This window comes from Salarias fasciatus, assembly GCF_902148845.1.
Source record: "Salarias fasciatus chromosome 7 unlocalized genomic scaffold, fSalaFa1.1 super_scaffold_4, whole genome shotgun sequence".
NCBI classification, from domain to species: Eukaryota; Metazoa; Chordata; class Actinopteri; order Blenniiformes; family Blenniidae; genus Salarias; species Salarias fasciatus.
In genome coordinates, this window is record NW_021941229.1 from 23,880,820 (window position 1) to 23,895,748 (window position 14,929).

General features: G+C 47.8%; 1 protein-coding gene across 1 annotated transcript; it reads left to right on the forward strand.

Annotated features, from left to right (window-relative positions):
* Positions 1-484: 484 nt before the first annotated feature.
* Positions 485-13,321, forward strand: LOC115382444 (nucleoporin NUP188 homolog). The gene is made up of 42 exons (XM_030084168.1): positions 485-510; positions 1,177-1,231; positions 1,313-1,386; positions 1,466-1,550; positions 1,863-1,943; positions 2,127-2,171; positions 2,420-2,512; positions 2,757-2,876; positions 3,011-3,222; positions 3,367-3,481; positions 3,699-3,899; positions 3,977-4,057; positions 4,143-4,235; positions 4,332-4,451; positions 4,536-4,662; positions 4,772-4,930; positions 5,071-5,197; positions 5,294-5,381; positions 5,484-5,560; positions 5,643-5,757; positions 5,840-5,960; positions 6,045-6,111; positions 6,360-6,485; positions 6,569-6,809; positions 6,886-7,092; positions 7,183-7,352; positions 7,434-7,503; positions 7,581-7,648; positions 7,733-7,928; positions 8,019-8,096; positions 8,186-8,271; positions 8,345-8,490; positions 8,572-8,750; positions 10,077-10,277; positions 10,361-10,453; positions 10,544-10,696; positions 11,207-11,419; positions 11,500-11,724; positions 12,059-12,190; positions 12,280-12,353; positions 12,462-12,591; positions 12,706-13,321. The coding sequence occupies exons 1-42, from the start codon at positions 485-487 to the stop codon at positions 12,883-12,885; spliced, it is 5,250 nt and encodes a 1,749-aa protein (XP_029940028.1). The 3' UTR covers positions 12,886-13,321.
* Positions 13,322-14,929: the final 1,608 nt, after the last annotated feature.

Sequence of the window (14,929 nt, forward strand, 5' to 3'; positions counted from 1 at the left end):
TCTAATTATTTTTAAAATCTATTCATTCTTATTTGATATTTTGACATTCTGTTCTTTTTTTTCTGTGCATGGGACAACACTGGAAGAAATTTTCCTTTGGGAGGAATACAGCGATTTCTGTACTACTGAAATCAGTATTGTTCCAATAGAATTATTGTTTCACTGCTCTCTCTCTCTCTCTCTCTCTCTCTCTCTCTCTCTCTCTCTCTCTCTCTCTCTCTCTCTCTCTCTCTCTCTCTCTCTCTCTCTCTCTCCCCGTCTCTGTTTTTAAATGCACTGTTGTTTGGGAACATATTACTTTGACATCTGTATGTACTGTATGTGTGAAATGAGGTTTAGAGCTGTAACGTCCACTAGATGGCAGTACAGTAGACATTGGCATGTTGTCTGTCTCATGAAGAAGAGCAATTTGCCAACGTAGAAAACGTGCCTACGTAACCAGTGACGACATGGATCAACAGCCAATCAGGTGGCAGGAGTGAAGATGGCGGAATCGGAGCTGAGCGTCAGGTAGGAGCATAGCAACAAACTTTATTTTATTGTCTGGAGTTATTAAACAACTATTTAAAAAGTGTTTGGCAGCGGGAGAGGATTTATCCCGAGCGCGATTCCTCAAAAAGTCCGGTTAACAATTACGTTCAGATTTCGTAATATCTATTTTGAGCTGTTAGCAGCACGCTAAGTTAGCTTAGCATGTGCTTCCAGCTATGATTTGAATGGCTCGTGAGCAGCGCGGTGTGTCAGCCGCATGTCAACAAAAGGACGGCATCGCCGGAAAGTACCGACATATTGCTGTGTTTTATCTTATAGTAATTAGAGAAGGTGGTTTTTAGTTAGGTTCATGAGTCGTCCCGGGTCAACCGGACCCCGATAACGGCTCGGAAAAGCTGATCAAATCAGAAGAGCGGACTTTTTGAAATGTTGCCTGCTGTCACGCTCCGCCTGTCAATAAAGCAAGCCAGCTGATGTGTCACACGCTGTTGATATTTCTAATGCACTTTTCTCAAAGTTGGGCAAGGTCCGCGTTTATGTTATGGGTTAAAACCCATTTAATAAACTGTACTTTTCAAGCCTGCATTTGAAGGCTGCTCACCGATTTTAGTTACTTTAAATACATCAATTCTAAATTCCACTTATTGATCATCAGGTTTTCCAATGAAATGTCTGTTGTTTTAGGAGCTGTCGAGAATTATGGACTATACTGCTCGGGAGGTCTGCACTGAGGGAGCCGGTATGTGTGTTTGACATTGGTAGTCATGAAACGCAAACGTTCATTTAACACAGAATCTCTCTTTCAACTAATGTTTGATAGGTTCAGATAGAAGCAGAGCTGGACAGACATTGGGACAGACTGCATCAAGGACTCAGTTACTACAAGCCGCCCAGGTACTGTTACTGTCTGCTTTATTTTAGTGTCACTGTCGTTGATGAATTTTAAGGTAACTGTCATTATTGTCTGTTTTAGCTCGTCATCTGCTGCCAAAGTGAAAGACAACAAAGATGTTGCTCAACCTTTGAAGGAATTTGGTTTGAGGATCAGTAAACTTCTAGTAAGATGCCAATAATTCTTTTTCTGGTTTCACTTGATGGAAAATGTATGAACTGTTTGTTTATGTTTTCCTGACTTCAGTCAAGTAAGAACAAAACCAAAACTTATACACACGAAATTCAGTAAAGAACGGCAGGTTTGTCTTGTTGTATATATGTCTGTGTGTTTGTATTTTTTATGAAAGTTTGAATAACTTTTCAGAATGTAAATATACCTTTCTGTGATGCATGTGTTTCAGTGCATTTCAGAGTGAATTGACAGTGTTCATAAAATCACATCAGTTTTATTCAATCGCCTTTTAATGTTGTTACAGAATCTCGACGAGCAGCAGAGTGTGCAGATTTTACAGTGCTACCTACAGGAGGACTACAGGGGAACCCGTGATTCACTCAAGGTGCCTGTTGCCTCATATATTTTCTACACATTTGTTGAAATCCCTGCATTCCATTTTGTGTAAGCATTGAAAATGTTTCCAACAAACTTTTATTTTTATGCGACATTCCTTTTGGGTCTGTTGCTGTGAGTTGAAATGTCTATAATATCCAAGTATTACAGAGCCTTTTTTTTAATATTGCAGGTTGTTCTCAAGGATGAGAGGCAAAGTCAGGCACTGCTGCTGAAGGTCAGTGCTGAGATTTTGAGATAGTTGCATGTCAGCATATACAAGCCTTCAATTTTTAACCACACAAACACATCTGGATGCACAAAACTGCTTAAATGTCACCATGTACATTCAAAATATCAGTAATACGACTCTGGATGTACGCATCTCTTCACATGTAGTCACTTTACTGCTAAAATATTCAGCTAAGTGTTCACCAAGCATTGACTTTTTTATGTTAAGTTTGACTTCTTTATTTGTCTTTACAGATAGCGGATTATTACTATGAGGAGCGCATGTGTCTACTCAGATGTGTCCTCCTCCTGCTGACTTACTTTCAGGATGAGCGTCATCCCTACAGTGTAAGAATCACTTTTATTCAACCAGATAATATCTTTTAAATGTATAGAATGTAGTTTGATTTGTTTCTGTTTCTGCAATGTAACTGTGTGTGTGTGTGTGTGTGTGTGTGTGTGTGTGTGTGTGTGTGTGTGTGTGTGTGTGTGTGTGTGTGTGTGTGTGTGTGTGTGTGTGTGTGTGTGTGTGTGTGTGTGTGTGTGTGTGTGTGTGTGTGTGTGTGTGTGTGTGTGTGTGTTTTCTGCTCAGGCTGAGTACAGTAATAGTGTCACTAAGCTGGAGAAAGACCTTGTGAGCTGCTATCAGGCACAGTTTGAGAGTCTCTTCAAGGCAGAAGCACCAACATGGGAAACCCACGGAAACCTCATGGTGATTTTAACTTCTTAGGAAAAAAAAAAGTTGATAAAGTTCCTATGTTGCATATTTATTACTAGCCCGATGCTATCAAGAGCTTTTGTTTCTGTCTGAATATAGTTGATTGGTGTGTTTGCTTGTATTCCCAGACGGAGCGGCAGGTGTCGCGCTGGTTCCTGCAGTGCCTGAGAGAACAGTCCCTGCTGCTGGAGATCATCTTTCTGTATTACGCCTACTTCGAGATGAGCCCGTCCGACCTCCTCAGCTTCACCAAGATGTTCAAAGAGCAAGGCTTCGGGCTGCGGCAGACCAACAGACACCTGGTGGACAAGAGCATGGACGCGCTGGTTGACCGGATCGGGTCGGTGCACCAGTTGATTTGACAGTTGTTATGTTTAAATTCAGTTGGTTCGATTCATGATTAAATTGAGGCTATTGAGAGTTTACCTCTGAATTTACAGTTTTTCAGTTTTATATATGTCGTTTCTGTCCCTGTCGCTTCCAGATACTTGAGCTCCCTCATTCTGGTGGAAGGAATGGACATCGACTTCCTGCACAAGTGCGCTCTGGAGGATTGTACAGAGCAGCACCAGTTCTCCTGCGCTGCAGACGTCATTAAGGTTTGTCTCAAGTCAAGTTTACTTCTGGTGGTAAACATACTGCAGCTCTGAGGATCAGTGAGTTCTAAAGGCTTTTCAGAGCTGAAGAATGACGTAAAACTTAGATTTGAGTCTTATTTCAAGAGTGAGCTGCTTGTTTTCAGGGGGATATTTGAAAAGCAGGTGGAGGGCCCAGGTTTTCAGTTGTAATGCGTTGTGCTTGTTGTGCCTGTTCCAGGAGATGGACCAGCTGCTGCTGACCTTCGGGGACATTCCTCATCACGGGCCGGTGCTGCTGGCCTGGGTCCTGCTGAGACACACCCTGAGGCCGGACGAGACCAATCCGGTGGTCAGGCGCATCGGGAACACGGCCCTGCAGCTGGGGGTCTTCCAGTACCTGTCCACCATGCTGAAAGGCCTCGGAGCCTCAGGAAACAACGTAGGTCAACACCCACTGTTTCGTGTTGCGCTTCAGGTTGTTTAATTTCATAAAATGTCTGAACTCTGTCCTTCCAGTGTACAGCAAGCACAGCAAAAATGTGCGTGTATGGCCTCCTGTCGTTCGTGATCACTTCTTTTGAAGAGGAGAGCCTGCAGGTACGCAGCTTTTTCACACCCGATATCCCGATCGCTCAGTTCGAGCCTAAGTATTGAACATGCCTTGTTGTCTTGCCTGTTCCAGACGGACGGCGTGGCCACGCAGTGCTCGCACCTGATCGACGCTGCCTGTGAAGTCCTCTCCGCCCCCAGTTTGGCTGAAGTCTTTTGGGAAATGGTGCGGGAGTCGATCCAGATCAGGATTTGAATCTGGATAGAACAGATTTTGGACAACCAGCTGATAAATTGTCTCGTTTGACATTTCTAAATGCAGAAGCCAAACATGGGGCTGGGGATGATCCTGGACAGCGCAGTGGGGATGTTTCCCCATCAGATCGGGCCTCTGCTGCAGCTGCTGACGGCACTGCTGTCCAACAAATCCACCGTCAAAAAGGTGAACGTCACGCAAACGCAAACACACCGATGCTCCTCTATTCATCTTTCCTGATGTAAAGACATTTTAACTTCTCTTCGACAGGTTTACAACTTTCTGGATAAGATGTCCTTCTACACACAAGTTTACAAACACAAACCCAACGACGTTATATCCAAGGACGACGAGACGCTCTGGAGGAGACAGACTCAGAAACTCCTCTACCCCCTCGGTTAGTTGAAGAAAGTTCACCGTGGTTCACATCTCAGACGCATTTTGAAGCGTGGATGCATGTTTTTCAGAGTGATTCCTGAATCGATCGTTTGATTCTCTCTCTTCAGGCACGGGGCAGACCAACCTGTGGATGCCGCAGGGCGTCCTGGGCCAGGTGATGATCGGGGGCGAGCAGACCTACGTGGTGCGGTGGGACTACTCCTACAGCTCCTGGACGCTCTTCACCTGTGAGGTGGAGATGCTGCTGCACGTGGTCTCCACTGCAGGTGCACATCTGGAAATCTTTCTCTGTGCTCATATATAACTCGATAAACACACAGTTATTTCTCAGTAGAGCTATTTGCTGCTGGATACAGAGCAGCCGCTGCAGAAACATGGATGTTATTTCACGATGTCCTCTTGACAGACGTTCTCGCTCACTGCGCCCGGGTGAAGCCCATCCTCGACCTCGTCCACAAGATCATCAGCACAGACTGGACGGTTTCCGACTGCCTGCTGCCGCTCACCTCACGCATATACATGCTGCTGCAGAGGTACGGCAGCCTCCCTGGGACAAAAACACAGCTGCATCTGTTGTTTCCTGTTGGAATTTGATGATATAGCCGGGTTTCTCTTTCTGTCTTGCTCAGGTTAACTTCAGTCATCAACCCTCCCGTGGACGTGATCGCCTCCTGTGTCAACTGCTTGTCGGTGCTGGCGGCCAGGATGCCGGGGAAGGTTCGTCTGCGGTTCACTTCCTTTGTCTTAAACGTAGAGAATGAAGTTGGTTTTCGACATTATTCATACATTTACATCTTGTCTTTCTTTTTCTCCCCTCAGGTCTGGTCCAGTTTGCACCACACTGGTTTCCTCCCGTTCGCCTCCAACCCTCTGACCAACATGGCTCAGTGTGTCAGGTGAAAAATATTCCGTGTCTGACAATCAGAACGCTCTTTTTTTCTCAGCTGTTGACTAATAAATCCTGTTTTGTTTTCCCAGTGCCGAGGGAATGAAGGCGGGTAATTACGGCAACCTGCTGGTGCAGATCGAGCAGCCCAGGGGCGAGTACGCCGTGACCATCGCCTTCCTGCGCCTCCTCACCACCCTGGTCAAGGTAACGCCGGCTCCCAGCTGGACCGGGTCCCTGGGTAAACCGCTGCTGTAACGGGTAACTTCTATATTTCACTGTCACTCAGGGTCAGCTGGGCAGCACCCAGAACAAAGGCCTGATCCCCTGCGTGCTGCTGGTGCTGAAGGAGATGCTTCCCACGTATCACAAGTGGCGCTACAACACCTACGGAGTCCGGGAGAGGATCGGTAAGTTCAGGACTTCTTTCTCTCTCCTTCTAGAGGAAGAAAGAATGACTGCAAACACAAAAGGCCTCCTTCCTTTCTGTACAGGTTGTCTGATTTTGGAGCTGATTCACGCCATCCTCAATCTGAGCCCAGAGGGGGAGGACCAGGGCAGGTGAGGATGAGTCTGAGCACTCATGAATAACTGATGAATACATGCAGAGCAGCTGCAATACTCAGGGAGCATTGTGGTGTGAGAATGCTTTGATTGTTTCCATTCATGCTGAAACCGTCACAGTACTTCATCTTTGCATTGTGTTATGATCTTATTAAACAAAACATTTTCTGATATTTGATTGATTATCATATGTTAATATGTATTGATAATGTTTCCATGGGTTTCTTCCTCCTGTCTTGGCGCAGCACCCCCACCCTGCAGTCTCTGTGCATCTACAGCCTGGCGAACACGGAAGCCGGCCAGGCGGTGGTCAACATCATGGGCGTGGGCGTCGACACCATCGACGTGGTTCTGGCTGCGCAGCCCAGCAGGTGAGCGGTCTGATGGCATCGATCGGCTCCCGACTTTTGGTTTGTCTTGACGCCGGCGTTTCCCCCCCCTCCGGTGCCTTCAGCTGTGGCGCCGAAGGTCCCGGGCAGATCCTCATCCAGACGGTCAAGCTGGCCTTCTCCGTCACCAACAACGTCATCCGGCTGAAGCCGCCGTCCGACGCCGCGTCGCCGCTGGAGCAGGCGCTGACGCAGCACGGCGGCCACGGCAGCAACCTCATCGCCGTCCTGGCCAAATATATTTACCACAAGCACGACCCGGCGCTGCCGCGCCTCGCCATCCAGCTGCTGAAGAGGCTCGCCACGGTAGGGCTCTGTCATCGCCGGACTGTGGAGGCGTGGGATACCAACTCTGACCGTGTTCCGCCGGCGCCGCTTTCAGGTGGCTCCCATGTCGGTGTACGCCTGCCTCGGCAGCGACGCCGCCGCCATCCGGGACGCCTTCCTCACCCGCCTGCAGAGCAAAACCGAAGACATGAGGATCAAGGTCATGATCCTGGAGTTTCTGACCGTCGCCGTGGAAACGCAGCCGGGCCTCATCGAGCTCTTCCTCAACCTGGAGGTGAAGGACGGGAGCGAGGGCTCGAAGGTGTGAAGCACATCCTGTCGGTTTTTCCTTTTAGCGGCGCGGCGTTGGGAGTGCGAGGATCAGCGCCATGTTGTTTTCTTTAACCTGCAGGAGTTCCTGCTGGGCGAGTGGAGCTGTCTGCACGTGGTTCTGGACCTGATCGACTCCAAGCAGCAGGGGAAGTACTGGTGCCCCCCCCTGCTGCACCGCGCCGCCCTGGCCTTCCTCCTGGCGCTGTGGCAGGACCGCCGGGACAGCGCCATCTCTGTGCTCCGCGCCAAGTAAAGAACGATCCAGAACGGCGAGCCTGTGGAAAGGTTCCACGTTCTGAAAGGTTGGATTTGCGGTGTTTTTCCCTCCAGAGAGCGGTTCTGGGAGAATCTGACAACGCCTCTGTTCGGGACCCTGACGCCGCCGTCGGACACCACAGAGGTGCTGCGACGGTCTTCGGTTTGCAGTTCGGCCTCACGTTGGCAGCCTCACTGACCTGTCCGCCCGTTCGTCCCCAGCCCTGCGTCCTGGAGACGTGCGCCTTCGTCATGAAGATCATCGGCCTGGAGATCTACTACGTCGTCAGGTAGAGTCGGGCTTCACGTCTCGCCCCGTCCGCCCGCCCGCTCGCTCGCCCGCCGCCGTCTCACCCGGCCGATGTGATCCGCAGCGGCTCGCTGGAGCAGTCCCTGAAGGACGGCCTGCAGAAGTTCTCCAACGCGCGGCGCTACGAGTACTGGTCGCAGTACGTCAAGGCGCTGGTGTGCCACGTGGCCGCCATGGAGGAGGAGGGCGTCTGCTACTTCGCCGAGACCCAGATGCTGATCTCCGCTTGGCGCATGCTGCTGATTCTCGCCACCGGCCACGTACGTCCCGGACCTGTCGGGAAGCCGATCGTTTGGAATTCAGTAACAGTCCGACACGGCTCGTTCACGCAGCCGTTTTTTCGTTTCCAGTCTGAAGTGATGCAGCTCACGGACGATTCCACCAAGCTGAAGCTGTTCATGGACGTTTTAGACGGAACTCAAGCCGCCGTGAGTCACAGCATCGTCAATACTGTCGCATTTAAAGCTTTTTGTTGATACTTGTTGTTATTTATTGCTGAATGATTTCTGTCCCTCAGCTGACGACGCCTACCTCTGTGCCTTGTCTCCGTCTGGGCTCCATGATGGCCACGCTGCTCCTCATCCTCCTCAAGCAGTGGAGAAGGTGCGCATCAGCATCTTTCGAAGCGTTGCTCAGCTTGTTTCAACACCTCTTCTCTCCGTCCGTCCGTCCTCAGCGTGGTTGCAGCGGCTCCGGACATCCTGTCCCCGCTGTCCCTGATCCTGGAGAGCGTCCTGCAGGCCGACCAGCAGCTGATGGAGCGCACCAAGGCCAAGGTCTTCTCCGCCCTCATCTCCGTGCTGCAGATCCAGGGACTGAACGGTGAGGAAGGCTCCGCCCTCCGCGGCGCCGCCGGAGTCCGGGCGACTCACGCGTCTCTCTCTCTCTTTCTCTCTCTGCCAGGAGGAGACATTTCCCAGCTGCCCCAGCTGCTGCTGTCCGTGTGCGAGACGGTGAAGGACGAGGCGCTGGCGCTCATCGACAGCACTCGCCACATGAGCCAGGCGGGCGACGCGGCGGAGGACGAGGACAGCATGGAGACGGACTCTCCCCGCGGGCCGCAGAAGGACCAGAGAGACGGGGTGAGGACGGAGCGAGGGGGGGCGCGATGCTGAGGCGCTCACACGATTCACACGATTCTAAATCTTTCTAATTCTGCTGCTTCTGACTTCTTTTCGTTTTTTGGCACCTTTCTCCTACAAATTTTTTCCGATTTGAACCATTCAGATATCAAAACGTGCAGCTTGTGAGGACATTCCTGTTGTCTTCTAGCTTTCTGAGATCTGTTGAACTTTTTAAAATATTTAACTTTCGTTTTACTTTTTTTTTCCCATTTTATTGGATGGAGATTTTTTCAACTTTGTAAACCTTCAACTGATTTTAACCATTCAACTTTTAAAATATTCAACTTCAAACTTTTTCTTCAACTTTTTTTGAACTTTTTCAAAAAAAAAAAAAAATTCAAGTTTTTTCAACTTTTCAAACTTTTTTCAGGTTGTTTCAAACTTTTCTAACATTTTTCAACCTCTTTCTTTGTTCACATTTCCAGGTTTTTCAAAATTATCCAACTTTTTTCAACTTTTCTTCTTGAGCTTCTTCTGCATTACAGTTTAGCATTTTCAGCTCAGCATCCATACTTGTAGTTTGATCAGGAAATGCAAATTTTCTAGTTCTGCTTCTTCTGACTTTTTTTTTTCTTCTGTTGTTTTTTGGTACTCTTTTCTTCCTACAAATTTTGTCCAATTTCAGCCATTCAGATATCAAAATGTGCAGCTTTTCCTGTAATGTTCTAGCTTTTTGATATCTGTTCAACGTTTTGTGCAACTTTTTCCCCGTGTTAACGGATGGAGATTTTTTTCAACTTTGTAACGCTTCAACTCCTTCAAATCTGAACTGATTTTAACCGTTCAACTCCAATTTTTAAACTCTTTATTAAACTTTTTTATATTTTTCCCCAAAACTTTTTTCAACTTTTTCAATTTTTTTCTACTTTTTTCGGCCTTTTTGAAATTTTGTCAAGTATCACTAGCTTTTTTTCAACTTTTTCAACCCTGCTCCACTTTTTTCAGCTTTTTTGAGCATTTTTCAGGTTCTTCGAACTTTTTTTTCAGCTTTTTCAACCATCACCTACTTTTTTCATCTTTTTAAAATGCATTTCAGCTTTTTCAAACTTTTTTCAGCATTTCTCAACTTTTTCGATCTTTGTAAACTTTTTGGAGCTTTTTCAGCCTTTCCTCTACTTTTTCCAGCTTGTTTCAACTGTGTACACTTCCACCTTTATTCAACTTTTTTTTTTTTTTTTGGGAACTTCTTCTGCATTAAAGTTTTTCAGACCTGCATTCACACTTGGATTTACTTCAGGAAATGTAAATTCTTCCAGTTTAGAACATCTTCCCCCACCCCTGCAGGTGTGCGTCCTGGCTCTCCACCTGGCCAAGGAGCTGTGTCGCACCGACGAGGACGGCGAGCACTGGGTGCTGGTGATGAGGAAGGTCCCCGTCCTGCCGTCGGTGCTGAGCGCCATGGAGCTCAGCCTGCGCTCCAAAAACAACCTGTACTTCACCGAGGCGGCGCTGCACCTGCTGCTCACGCTGGCCCGCACCCCCCAGGTAGACGGCGGCAGCGCAGAAGCACTTTTTAAACACGGATTTCTACACTCCGGGCTTCACAGACGTCTCGGTTTCCTCGCCAGGGCGCTGCGGCGGTCGCCGGAGCCGGAGTCATCCAGACCATCTGCCTGCCTCTGCTCAGCGTGTACGAAGTCTCTTCCAACGGGGCGTCACAGGTGAGAGACGCCGCTTTATGGTGATTTAAAACAAACAAGAAAGAGGAAGCTGCCTGAATGTGACGCCGTCCGACTGTGAACGCCTCGCAGAGCTTCTCCCGGAAGGCCCAGGACTCGGCCTGCTGGCCGGGAGTCTACCGCCTCTGCATGTCCCTGATGGAGAGTCTGCTCAAGACGCTGCGCTACAACTTCGTCAACGAGGCCCTGGACTTCGTGGGAGTCCATCAGGAGCGCATCCTGCAGGTGGGGCTGTTTTGACACGTCAGGATGTGTTCACATTTATTTGGGTTCGATCAGAGATCTGCTTCTCCAGCCTCATTCAGTCGTCCAGCAGCTTTAATCAGTGATTGTTTACCTCTCCTGGCCACTAGGGGGCAGTGTTTTGAGACTTCCTCAGTTATTTATTGTTAAAAACAAGTCCGAGTGACAAACGGCTAAATCATGAAATCCTTTCCAGCATCTGCATCTGTTCCAGAAAACATGTTTTGTTTGTTTGTCTTTCTTCCAGTACTCCAGACTTCTTTCGGGACTTTGAATTAACACAGTAATGCAAAATGAGTGTTTTTATGCCGCCTCGATAGTCGTCCAGTTTTCTGAACCTTTTATCGAATGTTTTTTTTTTTTTTTTTAGGTAAATTTCTCCATCAGTTAAAATTCTCACTGTCCTTCATAATTTGATCATCTCACCTGCGTGGAGAGTGATGTCTGAGCCTCGCTCACCGTGTTCTGTTTTCCCCTTCCCTTCCTGCTCAGTGTCTGAACGCCGTGCGCACGGTGCAGAGCCTGTCCTGCCTGGACGAGGCCGACCACACGGTGGGCTTCCTGCTGCAGCTCTCCAGCTTCTGCAAGGAGTGGCAGTTCCACCTGCCCAAGCTGCTGCGGGACGTCCAGGTCAACCTGTGCTACCTGTGCCAGACGTGCACGTACCTGCTGCACAGCAAGAAGATGCTGCACCACTACCTGCAGGTCAGAGAACCCCCGCCTCCGCTTCCAGTCCGGACCCGGGTCCGGATCCGCAGCCGCGTCTGACCCGCGTCTCGTCCCAGGCTAAAAACGGCGAGGCGCTGCCGCCCGGGCCGCTCGCCAGGACGCAGCGGCCCCAGCAGACCAAGGAGGCGGCGGCGGCGGGCGGGGCGGGCGGAGGCGAGCGAGAGGAGGCGGAGCAGAAGGCCCTGCTGGCCGTGCAGTGCAGCCTCCTGAAGATCCTCAGCAAAACCCTGGCCACGCTGCAGCACTTCACCCCAGACTGCTGCCAGATCCTCCTGGACCAGGTGAGACACACACACACACACACACACACACACACACACACACACACACACACACAGGTAGTGTGTATTTATTAGAAAATGTTACCCAGAGTCTGTTTTTGGCGTCATTTGCTCTTTAAAGCCTGCTGTCTATCTCCCTCTGTGTGTGTGTGTGTGTGTGTGTGTGTGTGTGTGTGTGTGTGTGTGTGTGTGTGTGTGTGTGTGTGTGTGTGTGTGTGTGTGTCTGTGTGTGTGTGTGTGTGTGTGTGTGTGTGTGTGTGTGTGTGTGTGTGTGTGTGTGTGTGTGTGTGTCTCTCTCTCTCTCTCTCTCTCTCTCTCTCTCTCTCTCTCTCAGTGTATGGACCTGGCCGAGTACCGCACGCTCTTCGTGCTCAGCTTCACCACGCCGGCCTTCGACCCCGACGTGGCGCCGTCGTTCGGGACGCTGCTGGCCACCATCAACGTGGCGCTGGGCACGCTGAGCGAGGTACGCCGGCGGCGGCGGTGCCGCCGCCCGTCACCCCAGTGGGGGGATGGCGCCCCCCTCACCCCTCCCTCTCTGTTCCTGCTCTGCAGATGGAGAAGAAGAAGGAGCCGGCTTCCCTCAGCATCGCCTCTCTGGCCTCGTCGGAGGAGATCCAGGCGCTGAAGTGAGTCCGTCAGAAGCCCCGCCCCCTCCCTGGCGCTCAGGCCCCAGCAGGCGGGGGTAAAGCGGTGTGTGTGTGTGTGTGTGTGTGTGTGTGTGTGTCCTCCTGCAGGTCGCTGCTGATGTTCACCATGGAGAACTGCTTCTACGTGCTCATCTCTCAGGCCGTGCGCTGCCTGAAGGACGCCGCCATCCTGCCCCGAGACAAGCAGCGGCTGAAGCAGGAGCTCAGCTCGGAGCTGGTGAGGCGCCGCTGCCGCCGCCGCCGCCGCCGCCGCCGCCGCTTCAATCAACCAATCAGACTGTGTGATACTGTGGCTCATTCTAACCCCCCTCCCCCTCCCCCTCCCCCCCAGAGCACCCTGCTCTCCAGCCTGTCCCGCCACTTCCGCCGCGGCTCGCCGTCGTCGCCGGCCGGCGGCCTGCTGCCCTCCTCCCAGTCCAAGCCGGCCACGCCGGGCTCCAAGGCGGCGCCGGAGGGCCAGGAGCCGTTCATCCAGCTGGTCCAGGCCTTCGTCAGGCTGGTGCAGAGATAGTCCGGCCCCTTCTGACCCCCCCCGGTGCGCCTCAGTGTGGATTCTGCCGTGGTTCCGTTTTTTTCTATTTTAATACATTATTTTTGCCAAAACCGTTCGACCACGACCAGAGCGTCGACCCTCGGAGGCGACCGGCTGCTGCCTGACGTCAAATCGACCCGTTTCTCCGCGATCTTGGTGCTACGAAGCGTCGGCCGGCGACCGGTCCGCCTCCTGTCACAGGTCTAGTTTTATAGGCCAGAAGCCCGACGCTTCCACTCGTTTTAAAAGTTAAATATTCATTTAAAGGTTCATCGTGTTCAACTCTTCTCCAGTTTGCTTCATTCTCACTAATCCTGTTTTCTCATTTGTGCTTCTTCGTGTGCGACGTTTGGAAAAAGGCTGCCAAGATTTCTACTAAACTAAACTCTGTGTATATGCTAATAAAGGGACTTTTATACCAGTTAGTTCTCCTCTGTTCATTGTTTGAAATGGGAAAAGTCACTTTTTGGAAAGTGAAAATTGAAAAAAAAAATTTTTTTTTGATAATTTTCACTTTATTTTGGAGGTAAGGCTACAGGAAGACCATCCATGAGTGAAAATTAAATTAAATAAATAAAAAAAAAAAAAACATTGATAATTTTCACTTTATTTTGGAGGTAAGACCATACATGAGAGAAAATTGAAAAACAATTTTTTTGATGATTTTCTCTTAATTTTATAGGTAAAGTTATAGTAAGACCATCTATGAGTGAAAATTAAAAAAAAAAAAAAACATTGATAAATTTCACTTTATTTTGGAGGTCAGGCTATAGTAAGTAGTAAGATCATCGATGAGTGAAAATAAAAAAATTGTGTGAGAATGATGAGTGATGAGTGAAAATTGAAAAGAAAATATTGGTCATGTTTCATTTATTTTGGAGGTAAGGCTATAGCAAGACCATCCATGAGAGAAAATTGGAAAAAAAAAAAAAAAATTGATAATTTTCACTTTATTTTGGAGGTCAGCCTATAGTAAGACCACCCATGAGTGAAAATTAAAAAAAAAAAATTGATAGATTTCACTTTATTTTGGAGGTCAGGCTATAGTAAGTAGTAAGTAAGACCATTGATGAGTGAAAAAAAAAATTGGTTTTGATAGTTTTCACTTTATTTTGGAGGAAAGGCCATAGTAAGACCATCTATGAGTGAAATTTGAAAAAAAAATTATTTTTTTTTTTATAATTTTCGCTTTATTTTGGAGGTAAGGCCATCCATGAGTGAAAATTGAAAAAATATATATTGGTCATTTTTTATTTATTTTGGAGGTCAGGCTATAGTAAGACCATCCATGAGAGAAAATTGAAAAAAAGAAAACACTGATAAATTTAAATTTATTTTGGAGGTAGCGAGTGAAAATGAAAAAAAGCATTTTTTTTTTTTTATAATTTTCACTTAATTTTATAGGTAAGGTTAATAGTAAGACCATCCATGAGTGAAAATTGAAAAAAATAATATTGGTCATATTTCATTTATTTTGGAGGTAAGGCTATAGCAAGACCATCCATGAGAGAAAATTGAAAAAACAAATTTTTTGATGATTTTCACTTAATTTTATTGTTAAGGTTAATAGTAAGACCATCCATGATTGAAAAAAAAAAAAAAAAAAAAAAAAAAAAACATTGACAAATTTCACTTTATTTTGGAGGTCAGACTATAGTATCTAGTAAGTAAGACCATCGATGAGTGAAAAAAAATGTTTTTGATAATTTTTACTTTATTTTGGAGGTAAGGCTATAGTAAGACCACCGATGATTGAAAATTGAAAAAAAATATTCGTAATTTTCACTTTATTTTGGAGGTAAGACCAGATATTGGTCATTTTTAATTTATTTTGGAGGTCAGGCTATAGTGAGACCATCCATGAGTGAAAATTGAAAAAAAAAGAAAAAACATTGATAAATTTCACTTTATTTTGGAGGTCAGGCTATAGTAAGACCATCCATGAGTGAAAATTAAAGGAAAAAAAAAAAAACATTGATAATTTTCACTTTATTTTGGAGGTAAGCCCACCCATGAGTGAAAA

Excerpts from the sequence above, each read along its gene's own strand:
- LOC115382444 (XM_030084168.1), top strand. The coding sequence starts at position 485 with ATGGCGGAATCGGAGCTGAGCGTCAG. Across the intron at positions 6,112-6,359 it reads GAGGGGGAGGACCAGGGCAG|CACCCCCACCCTGCAGTCTC; the intron begins GTGAGGATGAGT and ends GTCTTGGCGCAG. Across the intron at positions 12,191-12,279 it reads CGCTGGGCACGCTGAGCGAG|ATGGAGAAGAAGAAGGAGCC; the intron begins GTACGCCGGCGG and ends CCTGCTCTGCAG.